Source organism: Salvelinus sp. IW2-2015, unplaced genomic scaffold (assembly GCF_002910315.2).
Source record: "Salvelinus sp. IW2-2015 unplaced genomic scaffold, ASM291031v2 Un_scaffold1436, whole genome shotgun sequence".
Lineage (NCBI taxonomy): Eukaryota > Metazoa > Chordata > Actinopteri > Salmoniformes > Salmonidae > Salvelinus > Salvelinus sp. IW2-2015.
The window spans coordinates 100257-119635 of NW_019942906.1; the positions used below are offsets into that span (position 1 = coordinate 100257).

Sequence of the window (19379 nt, forward strand, 5' to 3'; positions counted from 1 at the left end):
TCCAGAGGGAGAGTGCAGACTGGGTTATTGGTAAAGTAGTGTGAACGAGAGGGAGAGATGCAGACTGGGTAAAGCAGTGTGAACAGAGGGAGAGATGCAGACTGGGTATTGGTAAAGCAGTGTGAACAGAGAGGGAGAGATGCAGACTGGGTATTGGTAAAGCAGTGTGAACAGAGGGAGAGATGCAGACTGGGTAATGGTAAAGCAGTGTGAACAGAGAGGGAGAGATGCAGACTGGGTATTGGTAAAGCAGTGTGAACAGAGGGAGAGATGCAGACTGGGTATGGTAAAGCAGTGTGAACAGAGAGGGGAGATGCAGACTGGGTATTGGTAAAAGCAGTGTGAACAGAGAGGGAGAGATGCAGACTGGGTAAAGCAGTGTGAACAGAGAGGGAGAGATGGCAGACTGCCAGGCTGATTAAAGCAGCCTCTACAGCGGACGGTGATTGAAGCTCGGGCGGCGGAGGCTCGGGAGAAAAGAGAAGAGGTCTTCGACTACAGGACTTTATTACATATGGCAGGAGATGATGTGGTGGGTTAACAGAGATAGGCTAGCTAGCTAACACACACACACAACACACACACACACACACACACACAACACACACACACACACACACACACACACACACACACACACACAACACACACACACACACACACACACACAGTTCTTTGCAGCCTGGTGGACGTGTAGGGGGAGACCGTTGTAGAAATGCCAGGCAGCTTCAACGGTTACAATCTGTATTTGATGTCAGTTAAAATAAGACATCTGCTTCGTCGCAAAGTACAATCTGAAGAGAGATCACTGAATCCAGTAGCCCATTGACTTGTAATATAGGCTATTTTTACTTCTGGTGTTTTACAGCCACTTATGGAAGGTCTCAACACTGCTCAGTCAAACCAGAGGAATATACAGTCAAAGATGACTAAATGATATGATCCCGAGAAAAGGAGTGCTTTCAGTATGAGGGGGGATGTGTGTTTACCAGTCAGTGACCTTGTGTGTTACACACACACACACACACACACAACGATGGTACTGCACTGGGGCTCTTTCTCCACAAGGTCACAGGCACAGAGGTGGTCTGAATCGATGGAGATAGGTTCTGTGTCGGATCCAGACTTGGTTGTTGGTCTTCTGGTTGGTGACGGGGTCAATCTCCACCTTCTCCCCCGAGATGCCTGCATGAGGGACAGGGAGTGAGAAAGGAGGAGAAAGAGTGGAGGGGGGGGGGGGAATAGAGAGAGAGAGAGAGATGGCAGAGGTCAAATCATGTACTCCGTACCGAATGGTCTCTCCATCCTCCATTTTGTTGTGGGACACAACAGCATCTCTCGTGGATTGTCACAGTGTAAAGCGTCGGCGGAATCCGTATTTTTCGTTGTTGTGTGAAAATGATGGTGCTGTGTGCCGTTAATGGTCATTCACAGTGCTAATCTGTCATCACTGTCGCCCGGCCCCTGCTGCTGCTGGCTGTGCACACATATATACCCACACACACAGTCAAATGGATGCTGGAGATGTCCATAGACCTAGAGATCTGACACAGTAGATTAAGTACAGACAGATTCCCCAGGAGGGGGGGATCTATAGTGGCTCCTATTCAATCAAAATCGCTAACCAGGTTTACGGGACAAACTATATTCCTCACACATTGCGAGAAAGCAGGTTTGAAATTAAAGGTTCAATTGTTTGTTTGTTTTTTTACTTTTAAATGAATGATATTACCCATTGATTCTTGAAGAATATGACTTAATGACGGCTTAATTCAACTGTCGTTACTCCTACAGGACCCAAAATAAAAGCTTGCAGCGTCATTTTACCTTTTTTGGTTTCTGCTCAGTCAGTAAGGTCTTCCTAAATAGCCGTTAGAAAAGATGTGGCGGCTCCACCAACACTCGTTCACCAATAAAAAAACGGAACGTTTTATTTAAGCAAAGTTAAAAATCTTGACGTTTCTGCCATTAACGGCCTTTATTCCAGAATCGATGCCCCTTCATAAAACGSCCCTTTGATAAACAACTTGGTAACCAAAGCAACAACTTCATAAAAGTGAGGACATTTAGTGTTGATGTTTGTCATTAGGCTGAGGAAACGTATTTTAAAATGCTAATCTATTGAATTACTGTTTATTTTAACTGTTGTGCCGGTACATGGCCATAAAAATAGCGCCTTAAATTCCCTGAACGGGATGACTCGACAGAATGGGGACATCTCGAGCTCTTGCTATACCTCCAATGGAGACAGGTTTGGTATACTTTGTGTGTTTCTCTCCTGTTTTGTTAATGTTTTCATTTGGTTATCATGCAAGCCAGTGGGTTGGATGACAACTGCTTTTTGATGCTCTCTATAAAGGTAATGGAGGATAGGCTAGACACACACACGCCCAAACACACACACACGCAAACACCACACAGCAAACACACACAACACACACACCAAACACCACCACACACGCAAACACACCCACGCACACACACGCAAACACACACACACGCAAACACACACACACACACACACACACACACACACACACACACACACACACACACACACACACACACACACACACACACACACACACACACACACACACACACGCAACACACAAACACACACACAACACAGAGAGAAAGAGCAGTGAGGCCTATGGTCTATGACAGATGTGTCAGCTGTCAATCAGAGCGGTTAATGTGAGGCAAAAGGGGGGGGCGGAGAGATGAACCCAGGGATTTGTTTGGCGTTGAAATCCTTGGGCAGGCCACACTGAAAATACATTGGAAAAACGCTTTCAGTGTTAAACTTAAACGACTAAACAAGATAAACAATGTAGAAAAAAAATTATGGATCTATATATTTTAATAATCACCAAAATAAAAGCTAGATAGTCAGGGAGAACTGAAAATTCCCAAAACAATAATAATAATAATAAAACAATTAATTAATTAATTATTATTATGTTTGAGCAAAGGAACACAGCATTAGCCATGGCAGAATATGTAGAATTGCAGGGAATTTGCTTTAAAACTGAAACAATTAATCTCCTCTCCATGGAGAAATGTGAAGAATTACAGGAAATTACCTTAAAATATATATATATWTTTTTYAATCTCTACACTGCCAAGATGGGGGTGGGGGCTCAAAAATTACCTGAAATCCAGCACCCATTGTCACGCCCCTGCCACACCCATTACCTAAGCCACTTTTAATATCCAGAAAAAACACTGGAAGCCGGCTGTCAATCAGAGCGGTTAATGTGAGGGAGTGCAGGCAAAAGGGCAGAAAGATGATTCCGGCTGTCAATCAAACGATGGTCACCATTCCACAGGGAACAGAAAGATCCTCTACCGCGTATCAAACGGCTCCCTATTCCCTATTTAGTGCACTACTTTTGGCCAGAGCCCTATGGTCAAAAGTAGTGCMCTATTAGTGAATAGGGTGCCATTTTGGGACGCAGCCACACAGAGTACTGGGTTGAAAACATGGAGACAACATGGAGTACTGGGAGACAAATGGGACTGCTTTGATGGAGGAAGTCTGTTTTTTGTCTGTCATCATTGAAAATAGAGGTCGCTTTCCTTCACCCCTTATTCTTCTCTTTAAGGTTGAGTTTTCTGTAAAAATCTCAGTTTGGATTTTAGAGGTAAGGCATTCGAGGCCACTAGTGCCTCTTCCATTGCCTCAATTTAAAAAGCCCAAAATGAGTCATTTTGACAGATTCAAATTCGAAAAGTGTTGCGTTTTGGTGTACATGGCACCCCCCCCCCCTCCAAAATGTATGTTCATGTGCAAGTTTCACGTTGGTAAATAGTGTGTCATCCTAAGTGTATACAACTTAGGCAAATCACATTAATTACCCGGATAAAATATCTGATTAAAGAAAAAAAAAAAATCTTCTTCTGCTCTACAGGATTGACAATTACAGATCACCACTAAAGGGGAATCAGAAGGATCCCGGCAGATTCTCACTTCCACTCTATACATCACAGCCACTGATGTAATATGGACTCAGTCACTTGTATTGATGATAATGGTTATTAAATTGCCACCCTATTTTTCCTTGGCCACATGGAATTGGTTGCTATAACAAGCCCTAATCCAATTCCGTGACAGAGGCCTCGCCTAATGCTATGTGAAGGGGGCAGATTGAGCATCACCATTGAGGGTTATTAGAAAAATTAAGATGGGGGGCTGGCACCCCCAGACCCCCCTGTCTTACACGACTACCCCCCCCCCCCCCCCCCCCCCCTCTATAACTGCCTTCCAGGGCCATCAGCCCATTCTCTTATAGGGGGAGAAGAGAAGAGCGCCGACCGTCTGTGAGTGAGTTGTTCCAAACTGTAACGAGAGACGACACTTTTCCAATAACCGCCCCGGTAATTCGACCCATTCATTTCCCTCACCGCGGTTAACAAGCTTTATTAAACCAGCAGCATTGCATGGCTGCCGCCACCATCTTTTCTCATTTGCATCAATTAGGAAGAAGCCCAGAGCTGGGCTCTCTGGGTGGAGGTGGACCCCAGCAGTGACGCTGGGCAGAGTATTCTGTCACGGAGGTGGTCTTTTGGTGGGAGAAGCAGCTAGATCCAGTGTCGTCAGTCAAAGAGACAACAGTGGGACGCTTGGTGCGTCAAGAATCACTATGTCACAGGAAGGTCAAAGAAATCCTCAGGGACAACAACCACCCCGAACCCACTGCCTGTTCACCTTGCTACCATTCAGAAGGCGAGGTCAGTACAGGTGCATCAAAGCTGGGACCGAGAGACTGGAAAAACGGCTTCTATCTCAAGGCCATCAGACTGCTAAACAGCCATCACTAAACTCAGAGAGGCTGCTGCCTACATAGACTCACGAGTCACTTTAAACAATGCCACTTTAATTATGTTTACATATCTTACATTACTCATCTCATATGTATATACTGTATTTTATACCATCTTGCCTATGCCGCTCGGTCATCGCTCATCCATATATTTATATATATATATATATTCTTATTCCATCCCTTTACTTAGATTTGTGTGTATTAGGTAGTTGTTGTGAAATTGTTAGATTACTTGTTAGATATTACTGCACTGTCGGGAACTAGAAGCACAAGCATTTTTGCTACACTCGCATTAACATCTGCTAACCATGTGTATGTGACACAATAAAATTTGATTTGATTTGAATCTGAAGCCTTGAGGAAGAAGTGGACCAGTCAGGAGAGAGAGAGGATACCCAACACTATGAAGTGGACCAGTCAGGAGAGAGAGAAGATACCCAACACTATGAAGTGGACCAGTCAGAAGAGACAGAGGATACCCAACACTATGAAGTGGACCAGTCAGGAGAGAGAGAGAGCGGACCAGTCAGGAGAGAGAGAAGATACCCAACACTATGAACTGGACCAGTCAGGAGAGACAGAGGATACCCAACACTATGAAGTGGACCAGTCAGGAGACAGAGGATACCCAACACTATGAAGTGGACCAGTCAGGAGAGACAGAGGATACCCAACACTATGAAGTGGACCAGTCAGGAGAGAGAGAAGATACCCAACACTATGAAGTGGACCAGTCAGGAGAGAGAGAGGATACCCAACACTATGAAGTGGACCAGTCAGGAGAGACAGAGGATACCCAACACTATGAAGGGGACCAGTCAGGAGAACAGGAGAAACCCAACACTATGAAGTGGACCAGTCAGGAGAGACAGAGGAAACCCAACACTATGAAGTGGACGAGTCAGGAGAGAGAGAATATACCCAACACTATGAAGTGGACCAGTCAGGAGGGAACAAAATCTATTTGCGCACGATGGCGGACTTTGGACATGGTGTTAGTGCTGAGCGAAATGTTGGTTATTTTTCGTTTTTTTTAAACAACTAATTGACCAATGTTGGTTCAATTATTTGAATTCCATTTTGTTCTGTTTTTTTTCCTGTGAGATCAATGCATTGCAGTTTCTCTAGTGATAAATCAGAACATCATGCCTGAACTGTGTGATGTAGTATGGAGTTGTAGTTTCCAACAGGCCAGTGTTCTACACAGTTCAGTGCGGTAAAAATGTGATAAKTAACTACAATGACCATAACCCATTGCGCGGCTACTTGTCAGGCATGTGACAGAAGAATGCGTGATCAAGAGGGGATACATAGAGACCAGTTTCTTCACGAGGTATCTCTACCTGAAAATACATGATCTAAATGATTGATAGTTGGTATTCAGCAGTTATAATAGTATGCCTTATTTACTTTGAAGAACTACTAAAATAGTGATTTTGTCAGACAGCATAGCCAGCAGCTCTATAGAGATGAGATGATGACTTGGAATGAAATAATAAAGTCCTCAAATAAAACTAATGTAATATACACAACAACTGAAATATTTTAATAAAGTAATGTGAATAAATKATGGTTAATAAGCAGTAATAAACAGTCACTACCTTCATAGGACTTGTATTCATTGTTATATTCTGTGTTGTTACCGCATTAAACCCAAAGAATGAATAGTGCATTTCATGTAAAAAAAAAGTTTTAAAAAAAAATCGAAATTGTGATGAATTTTTAAATAATCGCACTGAAACGACCTGAAAAAGCACTAATCGCTCAGCACTACTACCCCTAAAACAGCTTTCCTCCCTGACAACCATCTGTCTTCCTTCTTCAACCTCAGGAGGCTGAAAACATTTGTCTTGTCAACGAAAGCCCTCACTAACTTTTACAGGTGCACAATTGAGAGCTTCCTGTCGGGCTGTATCACCGCCTGGTATGGTAACGGCACCGCCCACAACCGCAGGGCTCTCCAGAAGGTGGTGCGGGTCTGCACAACGCAACACAGGGGGCAAACGACCTGCCCTCCATGACACCTACACCACCCGATGTCACAGGAAGGCCAAAAAGATCATCAAGAGCAACAACCACCCGAGCCACTTCCTGTTCACCCCGCTTCCATCCAGAAGGCGAGGTCAGTAGAGGTACATCAAAGCTGGGACAGAGAGATTGAAAAACAGCTTCTATCTCAAGGCCATCAGACTGTTAAACAGCCACCACTAGCACAGAGAGGCGGCTGCCTACCTACAGACTTGATATCATTGGCCACTTTAATACATGGAACACTAGTCAGTTTAATAACGCCACATCGGAAGAATGTTTACATATCTCACATTACTCATCTCATGTGTATATACTGTATACTGCATCCTACACTATCTATTCTTTACTATCTATTGCATCTTAGCCGCTCTGTCACTGCTCATCCACATATTTTATATTTATATATTCTCATCCCATTCCTTTACTAGATTGTGTGTATTAGGTTTTGTTGTGGAATTTGTTAGATATTAGGTTTAGTTGTGGAATTGTTAGATAATACCTGTTAGATACTGCTGCACTGTCGGATCTAGAAGCACAAGCATTTCACAACTCTCGCAATAACATCTGCTAACCATGTGTATGTGACCAATAACATTTGATTTGACATGCCGCGGCCCCTCCCACATTTGACAGTGTCCAGATACAAGCACACACAGACAGAGATTTTGCAGACTTGTGCACACTGTCTGGTACTAATGCCTCTGGCTCAATCCACATAAATCCTAGAGCTATGGGACCCTGGGACATTCCTGCCCCTGTGAATCTGGACTTTCCTCCCCCGGTGTTGACATTAAGTAACATCAGTTTGTACCACTAGCTAGAAACACAGGACACTGCCCAACCACTTTCCACCCTAAACATCTCTCCTGATTTCGTTTTTTTCTTGTTGGGGGGGGGGGGTCAGCTTAATATTGCTGATAGATATTGGCTTCTATCAATGTAATTGTCTGCATCATTTCCAATCCCCTATATATATATATACAGTTGAAGTCGGAAGTTTACATACACCTTAGCCAAATACATTTAAACTCAGTTTTTCCAATTCCTGACATTTAATCCTAGTAAATTCCCTGTCTTAGGTCAGTTAGAATCACCACTTTATTTTAAGAATGTTAAAATGTAGAAATAATAATAGAGATATTATTTATTTCAGTTTTATTTCTTTCATCACATTCCCAGTGGGTCAGAGTTTACATACACTCAATTAGTATTTGGTAGCATTGCCTTTAAATTGTTTAACTTGGGTCAAACGTTTCGGGGAGCCTTCCACAAGCTTCCCACAAAAGTTGGGTGAATTTTCTCATTCCTCCTGACAGAGTGTGTAACTGAGTTAGGTTTGTAGGCTCCTGCTCGCACACGCTTTTTCAGTTCTGCCCACACATTTTTATGGGATTGAAGTCAGGGCTTTGTGATGCCACTCCAATACCTTGACTTTGTTGTCCTTTATCCATTTTGCCACAACTTTGGAAGTATGCTTGGGTCATATATCATTTGGAAGACCCATTTCGACCAAGCTTTAACTTCCTGACTGATGTCTTGATGTTGCTTCAATATATCCACATAATTTCCTTCTCATGAGCCATCTATTTGTGAAGTGCACCAGCCCTCCTGCAGCAAAGCACCCCCACAACATGATGCTGCCACCCCCACAGTTGGGATGGTTTCTTCGGCTTGCAAGCATCCCCTTTTCCTCCAAACATAACGATGTATTATGCCAAACAGTTACATTTTGTTTCATCAGACCAGAGACATTTCTCCAAAAAGTACGATCTTTGTTCTCATGTGCAGTTGCAAACTGTAGTCTGGCTTTTTTATGGCGGTTTTGAGCAGTGGCTTCTCTTTGCGAGCGGCCTTTCAGGTTATGTCGATATAGGACTCGTTTTACTGTGGATATAGATACGTTTGTACCTGTTTCCTCCAGCATCTTCACAAGGTCCTTTGCTGTTGTTCTGGATTGATTTGCACTTTTCGCACCAAAGTACGTTCATCTCTAGGAGACAGAGACAGTCTCCTTCCTGAGCGGTATGACGGCTGCGTGGTCCATGGTGTTTATACTTGCGTACTATTGTTGTACAGATGAACGTTAATCAGGTGTTTGGAAATTGCTCCCAAGGATGAACCAGACTTGTGAGGTCTACAATTTTTCCCCTGAGGTCTTGGCTGATTTCTTTTATTTTCCATGATGTCAAGGAAAGAGCACTAGATTTGAAGTAGACCTTGAATACATCACAACATCCAATTGACTCAAATGATGTCAATTAGCCGATCAGAAGCTTCTAAAGCCATGACATAATTTTCTGGAATTTCCAAGCTGTTTAAAGCACAGTCAACTTAGTGTATGTAAACTCTGACCCACTGGAATTGTGATACAGTGATTTATAAGTGAAATAATCTGTCTGTAAACAATTGTTGGAAAATTACTTGTGTAATGCCAAAGTAGATTCCTAACCGACTTGCCAAATTATTAGTTGGTAACAAGAAATTTGTGGAGTGGTTGAAAAACGAGTTTTAATGACTCCAACCTAAATGTATGTAAACTTCTGACTTCAACTGTATACATTTAGATTTGTATATATATATATATATATTTTTTAAAATATATTTCCCGTCTTTATTATTTTCCCCTAACCCTGCCACCCCTCCCCTAATTGGAGTAAACTAATGGACAACAACACTTAGACTTCTACTTCCAGCTTATACATACTATACACATTTTACAGACACAGTATATTTTACATGAGTTATCTTTTGTTTGTTTTTAATCCCATCCTTCAGTTCCCATTAAACCCCTCCCATCGATCTCTGAACACCATCCAGTTCTGATTTATATTTGCCATTGACATTTTTGCAACTGTGCTGTTCTGAACCTTCCTATTCTCATAGTTTCTACAGATAGTGGAAAAAGTTAAAATCTTTAATTTACAAAGAGTATYTTTATTATTATATTATTGATCGAGTGACTATGCGTTTTCAAGTTGGCCAGCAGTGCTATTTGCAGAGTTAACTCCAGGTAAATGTTGCAATTCTTCTTCAAGCTACATATGGACAGTACCAAAAATAAGTGACCTAATGATTCCACCTCTCCTTCTTTTTCTCCAGAGCTTTGGACTGTAATAGAACCCCTCCGATGTCGTTCATACAGTCAGAGTGGAGTGCCCTCTTGGAAAAGACATCATGACGCTAAAGGCATGGGTAGGAGGTGTGGGATGGGTTTGAAAAAGCCAAACCCCACAGCCTTTACAAAACCCCTCAATGGTTTGTCAGCAAGGCTTAGGGCCACCCCCCCCCCCCTCCTCCCCGCCCCACCCCCGCCTTTTCTGCTCTTCTCCAACTATGTTTAATCTGACACGCCGAACGCATCTGTTGGCGGTTAAGCCGTGGTGTTTGCTAGCTGCCGTCGCCTCTGAAACCCCAGGAAACCCCCTATCTCTGAGAAACACTGGGGAGAGCATCCGACAGGTCTTTTGGTTTAAGAACCCGTCCTCTGTCAGCCTAGGGAGAGGAGGCTCCACAAAGCTGGCAGCCTGGTTTCAATTCAATAATATCAGCATGAATGCAACAACAACAAAAAAAAAAACGGCTAAAATCTGTGAAAATGCGAGGCATTGTCGTTACATGTGTCTGACAGCTGATGGGTAACACTGTGAACGAGAGATCACTGTACGACAATGCTCGCATTTTCCAGATTTTAGCCGTAGTTTTATATATAAAATTGTTTTTACTGTTGAGGTCTAGTTGCTGAATGAGTACACATAAGAATATGTTAAGTTGTTATGATGTATGGATATATTGAAACAGGCTGATGCGAGTCTATTGCTCGGCGCTGCGTCTCTTCAAATACATATACGCGCATTTTTGAGAGGACGGGTGTGTATCTATAGTGATATAGTACGACTTCAGATAAGTAATTGCCCTTTAGCTTCAGAAAAATCTCTCATCTATGTTTTGTTCTTATATACTCTTTAGAGATAGTGAGTTTGGTTTCACGCTATAATGGGCGCTTCAGAGTGGGAGCAGCAGCATAGCAAAACAACAGGCTTAACCGCCAACCTTTTAAAAATAGATGCGTCTAGGATATCTTCAGAGCTGTGTCACAAGATAGCATAAATATCAGATGTGAGAAAAGGGAGATGCAACTAGATAAAAGGGCAAGTGAGGTGAAGGCGGGTCGAGGGTAGGAGGTGCGCGGAGTGCAGGGAGGTGCCAGCGTTGTGCTAAAGACTATTTGAGTGGTGGAGAGCACAGACTCGACATATGTAGGTGGATTTATGTAAAGGCTGTTGTGTGTTTGTGAGCATTTATATACAATAACCACACTCAAACTCATACGCTATCAAATCTATGCTGTCTCTTTGTAGGTAGCAGTGAAGTACGTATGTCGCAGAAGAGAGAGAGAAGAGAGAGAGAGAGCAAGATCTGAACTGATCTGCACCAGACCTACGGGAGGTAGGTTTACTGTAATCAGATGCTGGAAAGCTCGTGCGACGTTGGAGACTGGCTGATGGGTGGGAGTGATGTATGGTGGGCATGCGGCAGTGTTTATAGTTATAGCGCCTGGGCTCATATGTAGGCTTAGATAAGAAGTAATTTGGGACCATTTGTAACAGCTGGTGTATAGCCCTCGTGAGGGATGATGCCTGTGCGGCTGGCGGAATTCTGCTTTTAATGCTCAGATCACCCGCGGTCAATATATACGGGGTGGAGATCGACATAAGGATAGGAGCTTATGGTGAGGTGTGAGAGTAGAGAGATTGTAAGTGAATGTTTCACTATCTGTAGAAACTATAGAGAGGAGGTGAGATCGTTAGAAAGCACAGTTGTTCAAAACACATACTTGCTCGAGAGTAGACACGTAATAAGAGTCACGCTGTTAACATCGCTCTGGGAGAGGTGTAGGCGGATGCGTGGCGTGTGGAAGGGAAGGTTTTATGAGATGGGAAGTAGGGGGAGAGTGAGGAGGAGGTAGAGTGGGGTATGAGAGAATTTAGAGCAACGAAGAGTGTGACTGGGGGTACACGTAATGCTGGTGTCTGAACGGAGAGTTGGTATAGGAACTGTATGTATAGGTGCGCTGTGTCAGGGGTAGGAGAGGTCTAGAAGAGGAGGTGAGTTAGGTGTTGGAACGAGGGTGAGATAATTAGCGTTATGGGTTAGTAGCATCTGACTCTTATGTGAGAGTGGGAGGCTGGGAGGTGAGGCATGGGCCTTTGGGGAGACACAAGATGATAGGAATAGAAAGAAGGAGAGATATTATTTTTAAAGAGAGACTGGTATTAGATAGGGGTAAGTAGTTATATTATGAACCTCAAAGTCCTATGTTGCTCACTTTTTTAGCGCTTCCGTTAGCCTCGCAAGTTACGCAAGTGAGATATAGACGTATAGTTAACACATGCCACTTTGGTGGTTGTGGTAGTCATTAAAAATACTCGGGATTTCTGGTATATATACCACTAAAGTAACAATGTAAATAAAAAAAGGTCAAGACAACATACTGATTATATTTGTGTATAAGACTAAGTAAAAATCAAACAAACATTGGATAGCTTCGGAAGATTATAGAAGACACATCAATAATATGGCTGTGCATAACTATAAGCAAGTTAATACAGTATTTTTACTTCTCATATACTTTGGGTTTAACTCAGAAGCAGTGTATCTTGTATGACACTCTGCTTTATTAAAATGAGAAGGTAAAGAACGATGAAATGATGGAATCGAGACAGGGATGTAAGGAAGTTTTGTGGAGATTGCGGGGGGATAGACATCTTGCTCTCGCGCATAGTATACAGCTGTGTGTTAAGATGTGAAGTTGTGTCAACGTCTGTGTCTTGATGTAAACAGCGTTTGGGAACAATTCAAGAGAAACTATAACTAGATGGAGTAGAAGACTTAGAGAATACATGCTTGGTGATAGTGCGGGAGGATAAAGTTGGAGACTCAGTTCTATGATTGTGTATCAATATAGGGAGGAGAGTATTGTTTTTCTAGATGGAGGTTAGTATACAGACTCAAAAAGAGGTCTGCATCAATCTTGAGAGAGATACAGTGCTCTTGGTTGATAATATGTACTCGCTCATTGACTGGTTAAGAGAAAACTATAAAGAATCGCCACATAGCCCAGGGGGATGAGAGTGGGATGGAATAAGAATAGGATAAGACATCCTTCCAGGTATAGGCCGGCAGGTCAGCTGTGGTTGGTACACTTAGGCGCTGAAGATGATGTCTCCAAAATACTTGAATGTTATAAGGTGGAAATATAAATGGTGAATCTCAGCGATAGAGCGTCGTTCAGCAGGCTACGAAGGGAGGGTATTGAAGAGTGTGGTTTAGTAGCCTGTGCATTTGGGTGAAAACAATAAGTTAAAGCGTGGCGATAAAGTTATGGTAGAAAACACTGTTCGGGTTTAAATAGAGGTGCGTTGTGGGTAGCGAAATGGGAGTGGATGGCCAATCTGAAAGAATATTCGGTTTTAGTAAAGTCATACTGAGGTGGCGTAGTGGCAACGTGCTTTATTAAGGAACTCAGTGTTGATGGAACTGGGGGATGGTGATGGAAAACTATCCAGCTCGATTGACAGGCAGTGCATACGGACTATTTTTCTTTCTCTTTTCCCCTTGTCTACTCGCTCGTTTTTCGACTCGCTAACGTAACTGACTGGTAACTACACGAGAGGCATTGGAATGCAGTTGTGGACTCGTCGTAGGTAGGGTGACGGAGTTTGATTAGATTAGCAAGTGGAGTGCATGTAATTTTCGCTGTCAGTTGCTTCGCACGCGCGGAGCAGGCCATTTAAGGTCCGTGTTCGTAGAATTGAGCTATTGGCACAGCACTCTGGCTCAGAAGTCGCAATGGTAACTAATGGCCACCTCAAATCGCGCAATTATTGTTTTGTAAACGACTTTGAATACTCTCACAGCCTTTCGGGTTGTGTTTTTGTATTATGTTGTCGCTCTATATTCTATCACTAGTGCAAATCCTATCTGCGTAGTTTCTTTCATAAGTTATCGACACACCTGTGTAAAACGGATACCGCTACAGCAAGATGTAGTGCGCCATACGTCAGCATCTTAGTCGCTCCAAAACGTCGCTCGAGTATAACAAAGCCTAGGTGAACTTAACAGTCTTGTGGTCAGGGAGCTACGAGAAAAAGATGCGCTACTTTTGTGGCAGAGCATAGTTCGTCTCGGTCTGTAGGTCTGTTGATGATTATTCACAGCTGAATTGTTAGCTCGTTTGGCAATTAAGTATCACTCGTGGGGTCTTTGGCGAGCGGCTATAGACAGGATGCGCTTGGGCATGCGCGTAGACTCAGCTTCTGGCGATGGGGGAGATGGTTAGTCATGATCGTTGTTGTGCGGGGAGAGCGTGTGCTTGCAAGGAGAGGAAGAAGCTCGCGTGGCAATGCTATAATAATAACAAGATAAGAATCGGAATGCAATAGATTGTGGAGGTATGTGAATATCACGCTTGAATAGATAGATCTGAGGACGATGACGAGCTTCGGACACTTTCGTCTGCAAGGAGATTTAAACAGAATTGGGGCAATGAATAGAAGCTGATACATCTCATAGAGAGTAAGATGACGCACTAGCGCATGATGTCTATCAAATAGGTATGGTCGCGATCACAAAGTGTGATCAAAGCTGTGAAGTTAATAAGACAGTGCATGCGATAGGTTACAGACAGTAGATGCTAATAAACCAAAATAGAGTGTGTATGTACAATCATACACACATTGAGAGTAGGTCTAGTTGCAGTAGCTGTAAAGTGGCCAGTTGTTGCGCGCAGCGTGAGGCTACAACCTGAAATCGTCTACACACGGGTTCACGAGAGTGTCTTAGGAGGACTGCAGCAATTTCGAACTCAGATCTCTTAGTATTGTGGGAAGCTGGGTGGATGGAAAGCGGCATACCGACATAGAGATATTGAGCATAGTTAACACATTCTCAAATGAGACTACTTGCTGGCCAAATTCTAATGGAGTGTGGAATGTAGACTAGCTGACAGAAGTGGAGAGGTGATCGTCTGGTATCATAATATCTGAAATAAATACTATCTTTGGTGAGTTCGTAATATGATGATTTGGCTTCGGTGACTATGTTAAATTCTCAATAAGATAGGTGTGGTTAGGTTCCTAATGACACTCGTTGAGTAGCAAGGGGAGGATGTAAAATGGGGACCCGCAGAGCCGTGCAGGACGCGAAGAGAAGGAGCTGTAGAAAGAGACTGTTTGCTGGGGGTGTGGTGGCGGTGGGGCGAGGGGATCTTGGTACTGAGGGAGGATTACGCTATTGGTCAGGGAGATATTGGTGCAAATATATCTGCACGTATGAAGATGGTATTTGGACGTAAGGTTTTCTGTAACTCGTATTACTAATGGGCTCGGTAGTAGGATGACTTTAGTGGTGGATATGATATAAGATGAGGGACGTGATAGACGGACATTACATTCAGGCTATGCATACGTCACTATCCCCTACTCGGAGCACACTCAGCATGGGGCTATTGCCAGAATGAAGTGATTACATGAGACCTCGAACTCTCGGTTCTCACGGTGCGCCGCCCCCTTCGCGAGGGCTCCAAACATGACTTCATTCTAGATAGTCGAGATAGTCTCTAGCTGAGTTAGGGTGGTTTCTCTCTGGCGGGGAAACGTGTTTGGAGGGCATGCCTGTTTTCTCGCTGCTGGGTAGTGGTATCATTCGATCCGATCTGATGTTTTAATTAATGCTCTACGCCTGTGGTGACGAAATTTGCTCGCATCACAGGGCGTTACTAGGAGCAAGTCGGGAGCGCTGGAGGCTTTCGGGTGAGCTTCGTTATAGAGCTGGAATTTAATCGTAGGGTTTTGAGAGCGAGGCATGGCTATATGAGGTACGACTCTCTAACCTTCTTGGCCTCCTGTGTGCATATCGGTGGTGACCAATGCTTGTGTCTACTGCTCTGTCTGTTCGATGTGTTGTATTCTGTGATTCGTCCCTCTGTGTGTACACCATCGGAGGGGCCCGCGCGCACTCGGTGAATCCAAATGTTTTTCGCGTCTGGTCGCATTAATCGGTTTAGGGTCGTGGTGCGGTTATTGGTGGGACTGTCTGATGAATGCGATGCGGCTCTAGATCGCGTTCTAGTGCTGGGAGTCTTGATACTATGAACGGTTATTCTCTTTACCCTGTACAATAGGTTCTTCGCTAAGACGCTGGTACCCAATTCCTAGGAACGAGAATCTGAAGATACAGCAAGAGAAAGTGATAAGGTAGAAGAGACATGAGCGTACATATGATAGGATAAGTAATAAGTAGCTAATAGAGCTGCTCGGCTGGCGAGCCTTAGAGGCCGTTGATGCGGAGTAACGCATGAGTCAGAGACTCGAATGATAGTGTTCTATCCCCTCAGGCCGAGGACCTTGTTCAGTATTTACAGTATGCAATCCAGCGTCGGGCATGTCTGAGTACTGGTGATTGTACAACATTCCTTCCGTGCTGCGACGTTTATTGTAATCTCCATGAACTCTTTAGTATGTCTCATGTATTATCGTGGCCCAATGATCTCAAGTCTTGTAGGTTCTGGACAGTTCGCTCTCTGTGGCGCTAGTGGCGTGCAGTGTTCTTCAACGTATAGCATCGTCGTCTGATGATAGAAGTGTTTTTTCAAGATCTCTCATGTGCCGCACTTTGGATGTACTCTTACTGACGTCGACTATATGGAACATCGCTAGCGGGTGGAGAGGAGGGCTGCGGCTATAGTAGGGGTCGATGGCTATTCGTGTACTAGAATTTTTTAGGCATCTGGCGCTCTCGTGACAATACGGGGTGGGATTTAGCGTGATGGTCCGGACTGGAGGGCAGTGCTCTGTTTGTCGTGCTTTGACGATCTGGCTCTTGGTCGTCTCGCGCGACCCACCTCATCTCTTGGAGGAGCTGGGTTTCGTCGGCGGTGCCAGTTACCGAACTGCCCATATCAAGCGTGATACAGCGCTGCGACGGAGCTCTCATATATGGGGTGTCACTGTAAAAGTAGTGAGGGTTTTTCGTCTGATCAAGGACGCTCTCTGGTTCGGATGCGCTGCTTCGGGTCGAATGTTCGCACAGGAATGTGTAGCACAGAGAGTGGCCTCTGGTCTCAGAGCGCAGCGAAGTATCGCTGGGTATGAGGCGTTGCTAGTCTCCGTCTTGGCTTGCCAGCTCTGGTATTCCCCACAGGACAGGGCTGTGGACCTGGTTTGTTGGTGATCATTGAAGGCATTTTGTCTCTCTGCTCGGTTGGCTCCCCTTTGGCGCTGGATGCGATCTAGTACCGTGTCTTCTATGGTCGTTCGAGGCGATCCACATTTTACAAATCCGCACGATCTTGTTCATTGGTTCTATGGTTTTAGCTTTTCTCTTTTACATGAAATGCACTATTCATTCTTTGGGTTAATGCGTTAACAACACAGAATTAAACAATGAATACAAGTCCTATGAGTAGTGACTGTTTATTACTGCTTATTAACCATCATTTATTCACATTACTTTATTAAATATTTCAGTTTTGTGTATATCTACATTAGTTTTATTTGAGACTTTATTATTTCATTCCAATCATCATCTCATCTCTATAGAGCTGCTGGCTATGCTGTCTGACAAAATCACTTTTTTTAGTAGTTCTAATCAAAATAATTCTTAACTGCTGATACAACTACTATCAATCATTTAGATCATGTATTTTCAGGTGAGATCTCTGAGAAGAACTTGGTCTCTATGTATCCCTCTTGATACGCATTCTTCTGTCACATGCCTGAAACGTAAGTCGCGCAATGGGTTATGGTCATTGTAGTTATTATCACATTTTTACCCGCACTGAACGTGTGTAGAACACTGGCCTGTTGGAACTACAACTCATACTACATCACACAGTTCAGGCATGATGTTTCTGTTATTATCACTAGAGAAACTGCAATGCATTGATTCTCACAGAAAAAACAGAACAAGAACATTCAAATATTATTGAACCAACATTGGTCAATTAGTTGTTCGGGAAATATTTTAACGAGAAACACTAAACAGCTGGATTTCGCTTCATGTCTCACTATTATCCAGGTCCAATCAGTGCTTATTCGTTGCTGGCAATAGTTAACTCTGTCTGTTGCCGCTCGCTGACTGTCCCTGTCTATGGGTTGGTATGATCTCTCTTCTCCTGAGGAATGTACGTTAAGGAGTGTCTGGGGTGTTGCTCGGTGTCTGTGGCTGTTACTGGTCATCTTTCATAGTGTGGCTTTGTCACTCTGTCTCTGCTGATGTGGTCTTCATAGTGGTTGTATCGCTCTAGTCGTCTGCTGACTTGGTTTCACTTATAGTGTTTGGGGGTGGTTCGTCTGTGCTCTTCTGACTGGTCACGTGGTCATTTAGTGGTGGGGTGATCGTGGTCTTACTGACGGGTCCTTGATAGTTGTTGTTGGGCTTTACGTTGTCTCTGTCCTGATCTCAGGCTTATGGTGTTGGGTTATGTTCGTCTGCTCTCCGGCTCGTGGATTAGAGTGAGGTGTTAGGGGGCGTTGTGAATTGTGGGCTCGAGTTCCTGAGCTTGAGATTAGGGTATAGGTGGGGCGGCTATGTGGCTCTTGCCTCAGTCCTGGACGTGGGGGTGCGACTTGTCAATAGGTTGTTTGGGGTGATGGCTCTGTTGTCCGTGATCTGGTCACTTGCAGTAGGTGTGTGGGGTCTCATTGTCGTCTCTGAAGGTGGTATGGTTGAGTGGTGGGTATCTTTCTCGTCTGCGGTCTGGAGCTGGGGTGGTCTCTCTCGTCTTGCTGACTGTCCAGGCGTTCATGTGCTGGGTATTCCTCTGTGTCTCTTCTGGGTGACTGTCACTTGCTATGAGGTGTTGGGGTACGTTCTTCGTCTGCCTGAATGGTCGCACGTGGTCAGGGTAGTGTGCTGGGAGTTTCTCTGGGTCGCTATCGGGCTGACATGGTCACGGTTGCGTTCGCGGCTCAGGGCTTGGGAGATTGGTTCAACTCGAAATGCAAATGTTTATTGGTGTCACATGCAGCTGGTTAGAAAGATGGTTGAATTGCGAGTGTATGCAAAAATGTTGTGGGCTTCTTTAGTGGTCCCGGGAAGCAGTGGCAGTGGGATATTGTGGCTAACAAGTAATTGCTATTTACAATTTAGGGCAACAACTACCTAATACACACGAAATCTAAGTAGAGTGGGATGGGAGGGAGGAATTGGATATATAGTGGATAGACCGGGATTATACAGGTGGGAGTGGGCGACGGTGAGAGGCGGTCCCAGGCAAGATGGTAATACGGAATGAGGCAGGTAGTAGTACATTTTGGATGAGTACAGTGTAAGGATATGTAACATAATTAAAGTTGGTCAGTTGTTGTTGAGGAGGTGAGTCGCGGTGAGTGTGTAATGTGGGGCAGCGCGCTCTCTTGATGTTTGGTGATGGCGTGTTTTGGTGGAGGCAGTGCTGATGGCGGTGAGGATTAGAAGAGCGTTTGTGTTTCTCGAGTGCGTCTGCGGTCCGGCTTGTGC

The 19379-nt window shown here is 44.1% G+C and overlaps 1 protein-coding gene across 1 annotated transcript in view; it reads right to left on the reverse strand.

Annotated features, from left to right (window-relative positions):
* mapkap1 (MAPK associated protein 1) overlaps positions 1-19379 on the reverse strand; it is a 152153-nt gene that overhangs the window by 28548 nt on the left and 104226 nt on the right. The window contains 2 exon segments of the mRNA XM_070439145.1: positions 1044-1107; positions 1109-1185. Of these exon segments, the coding sequence (XP_070295246.1) occupies positions 1044-1107; positions 1109-1185 (141 nt within the window).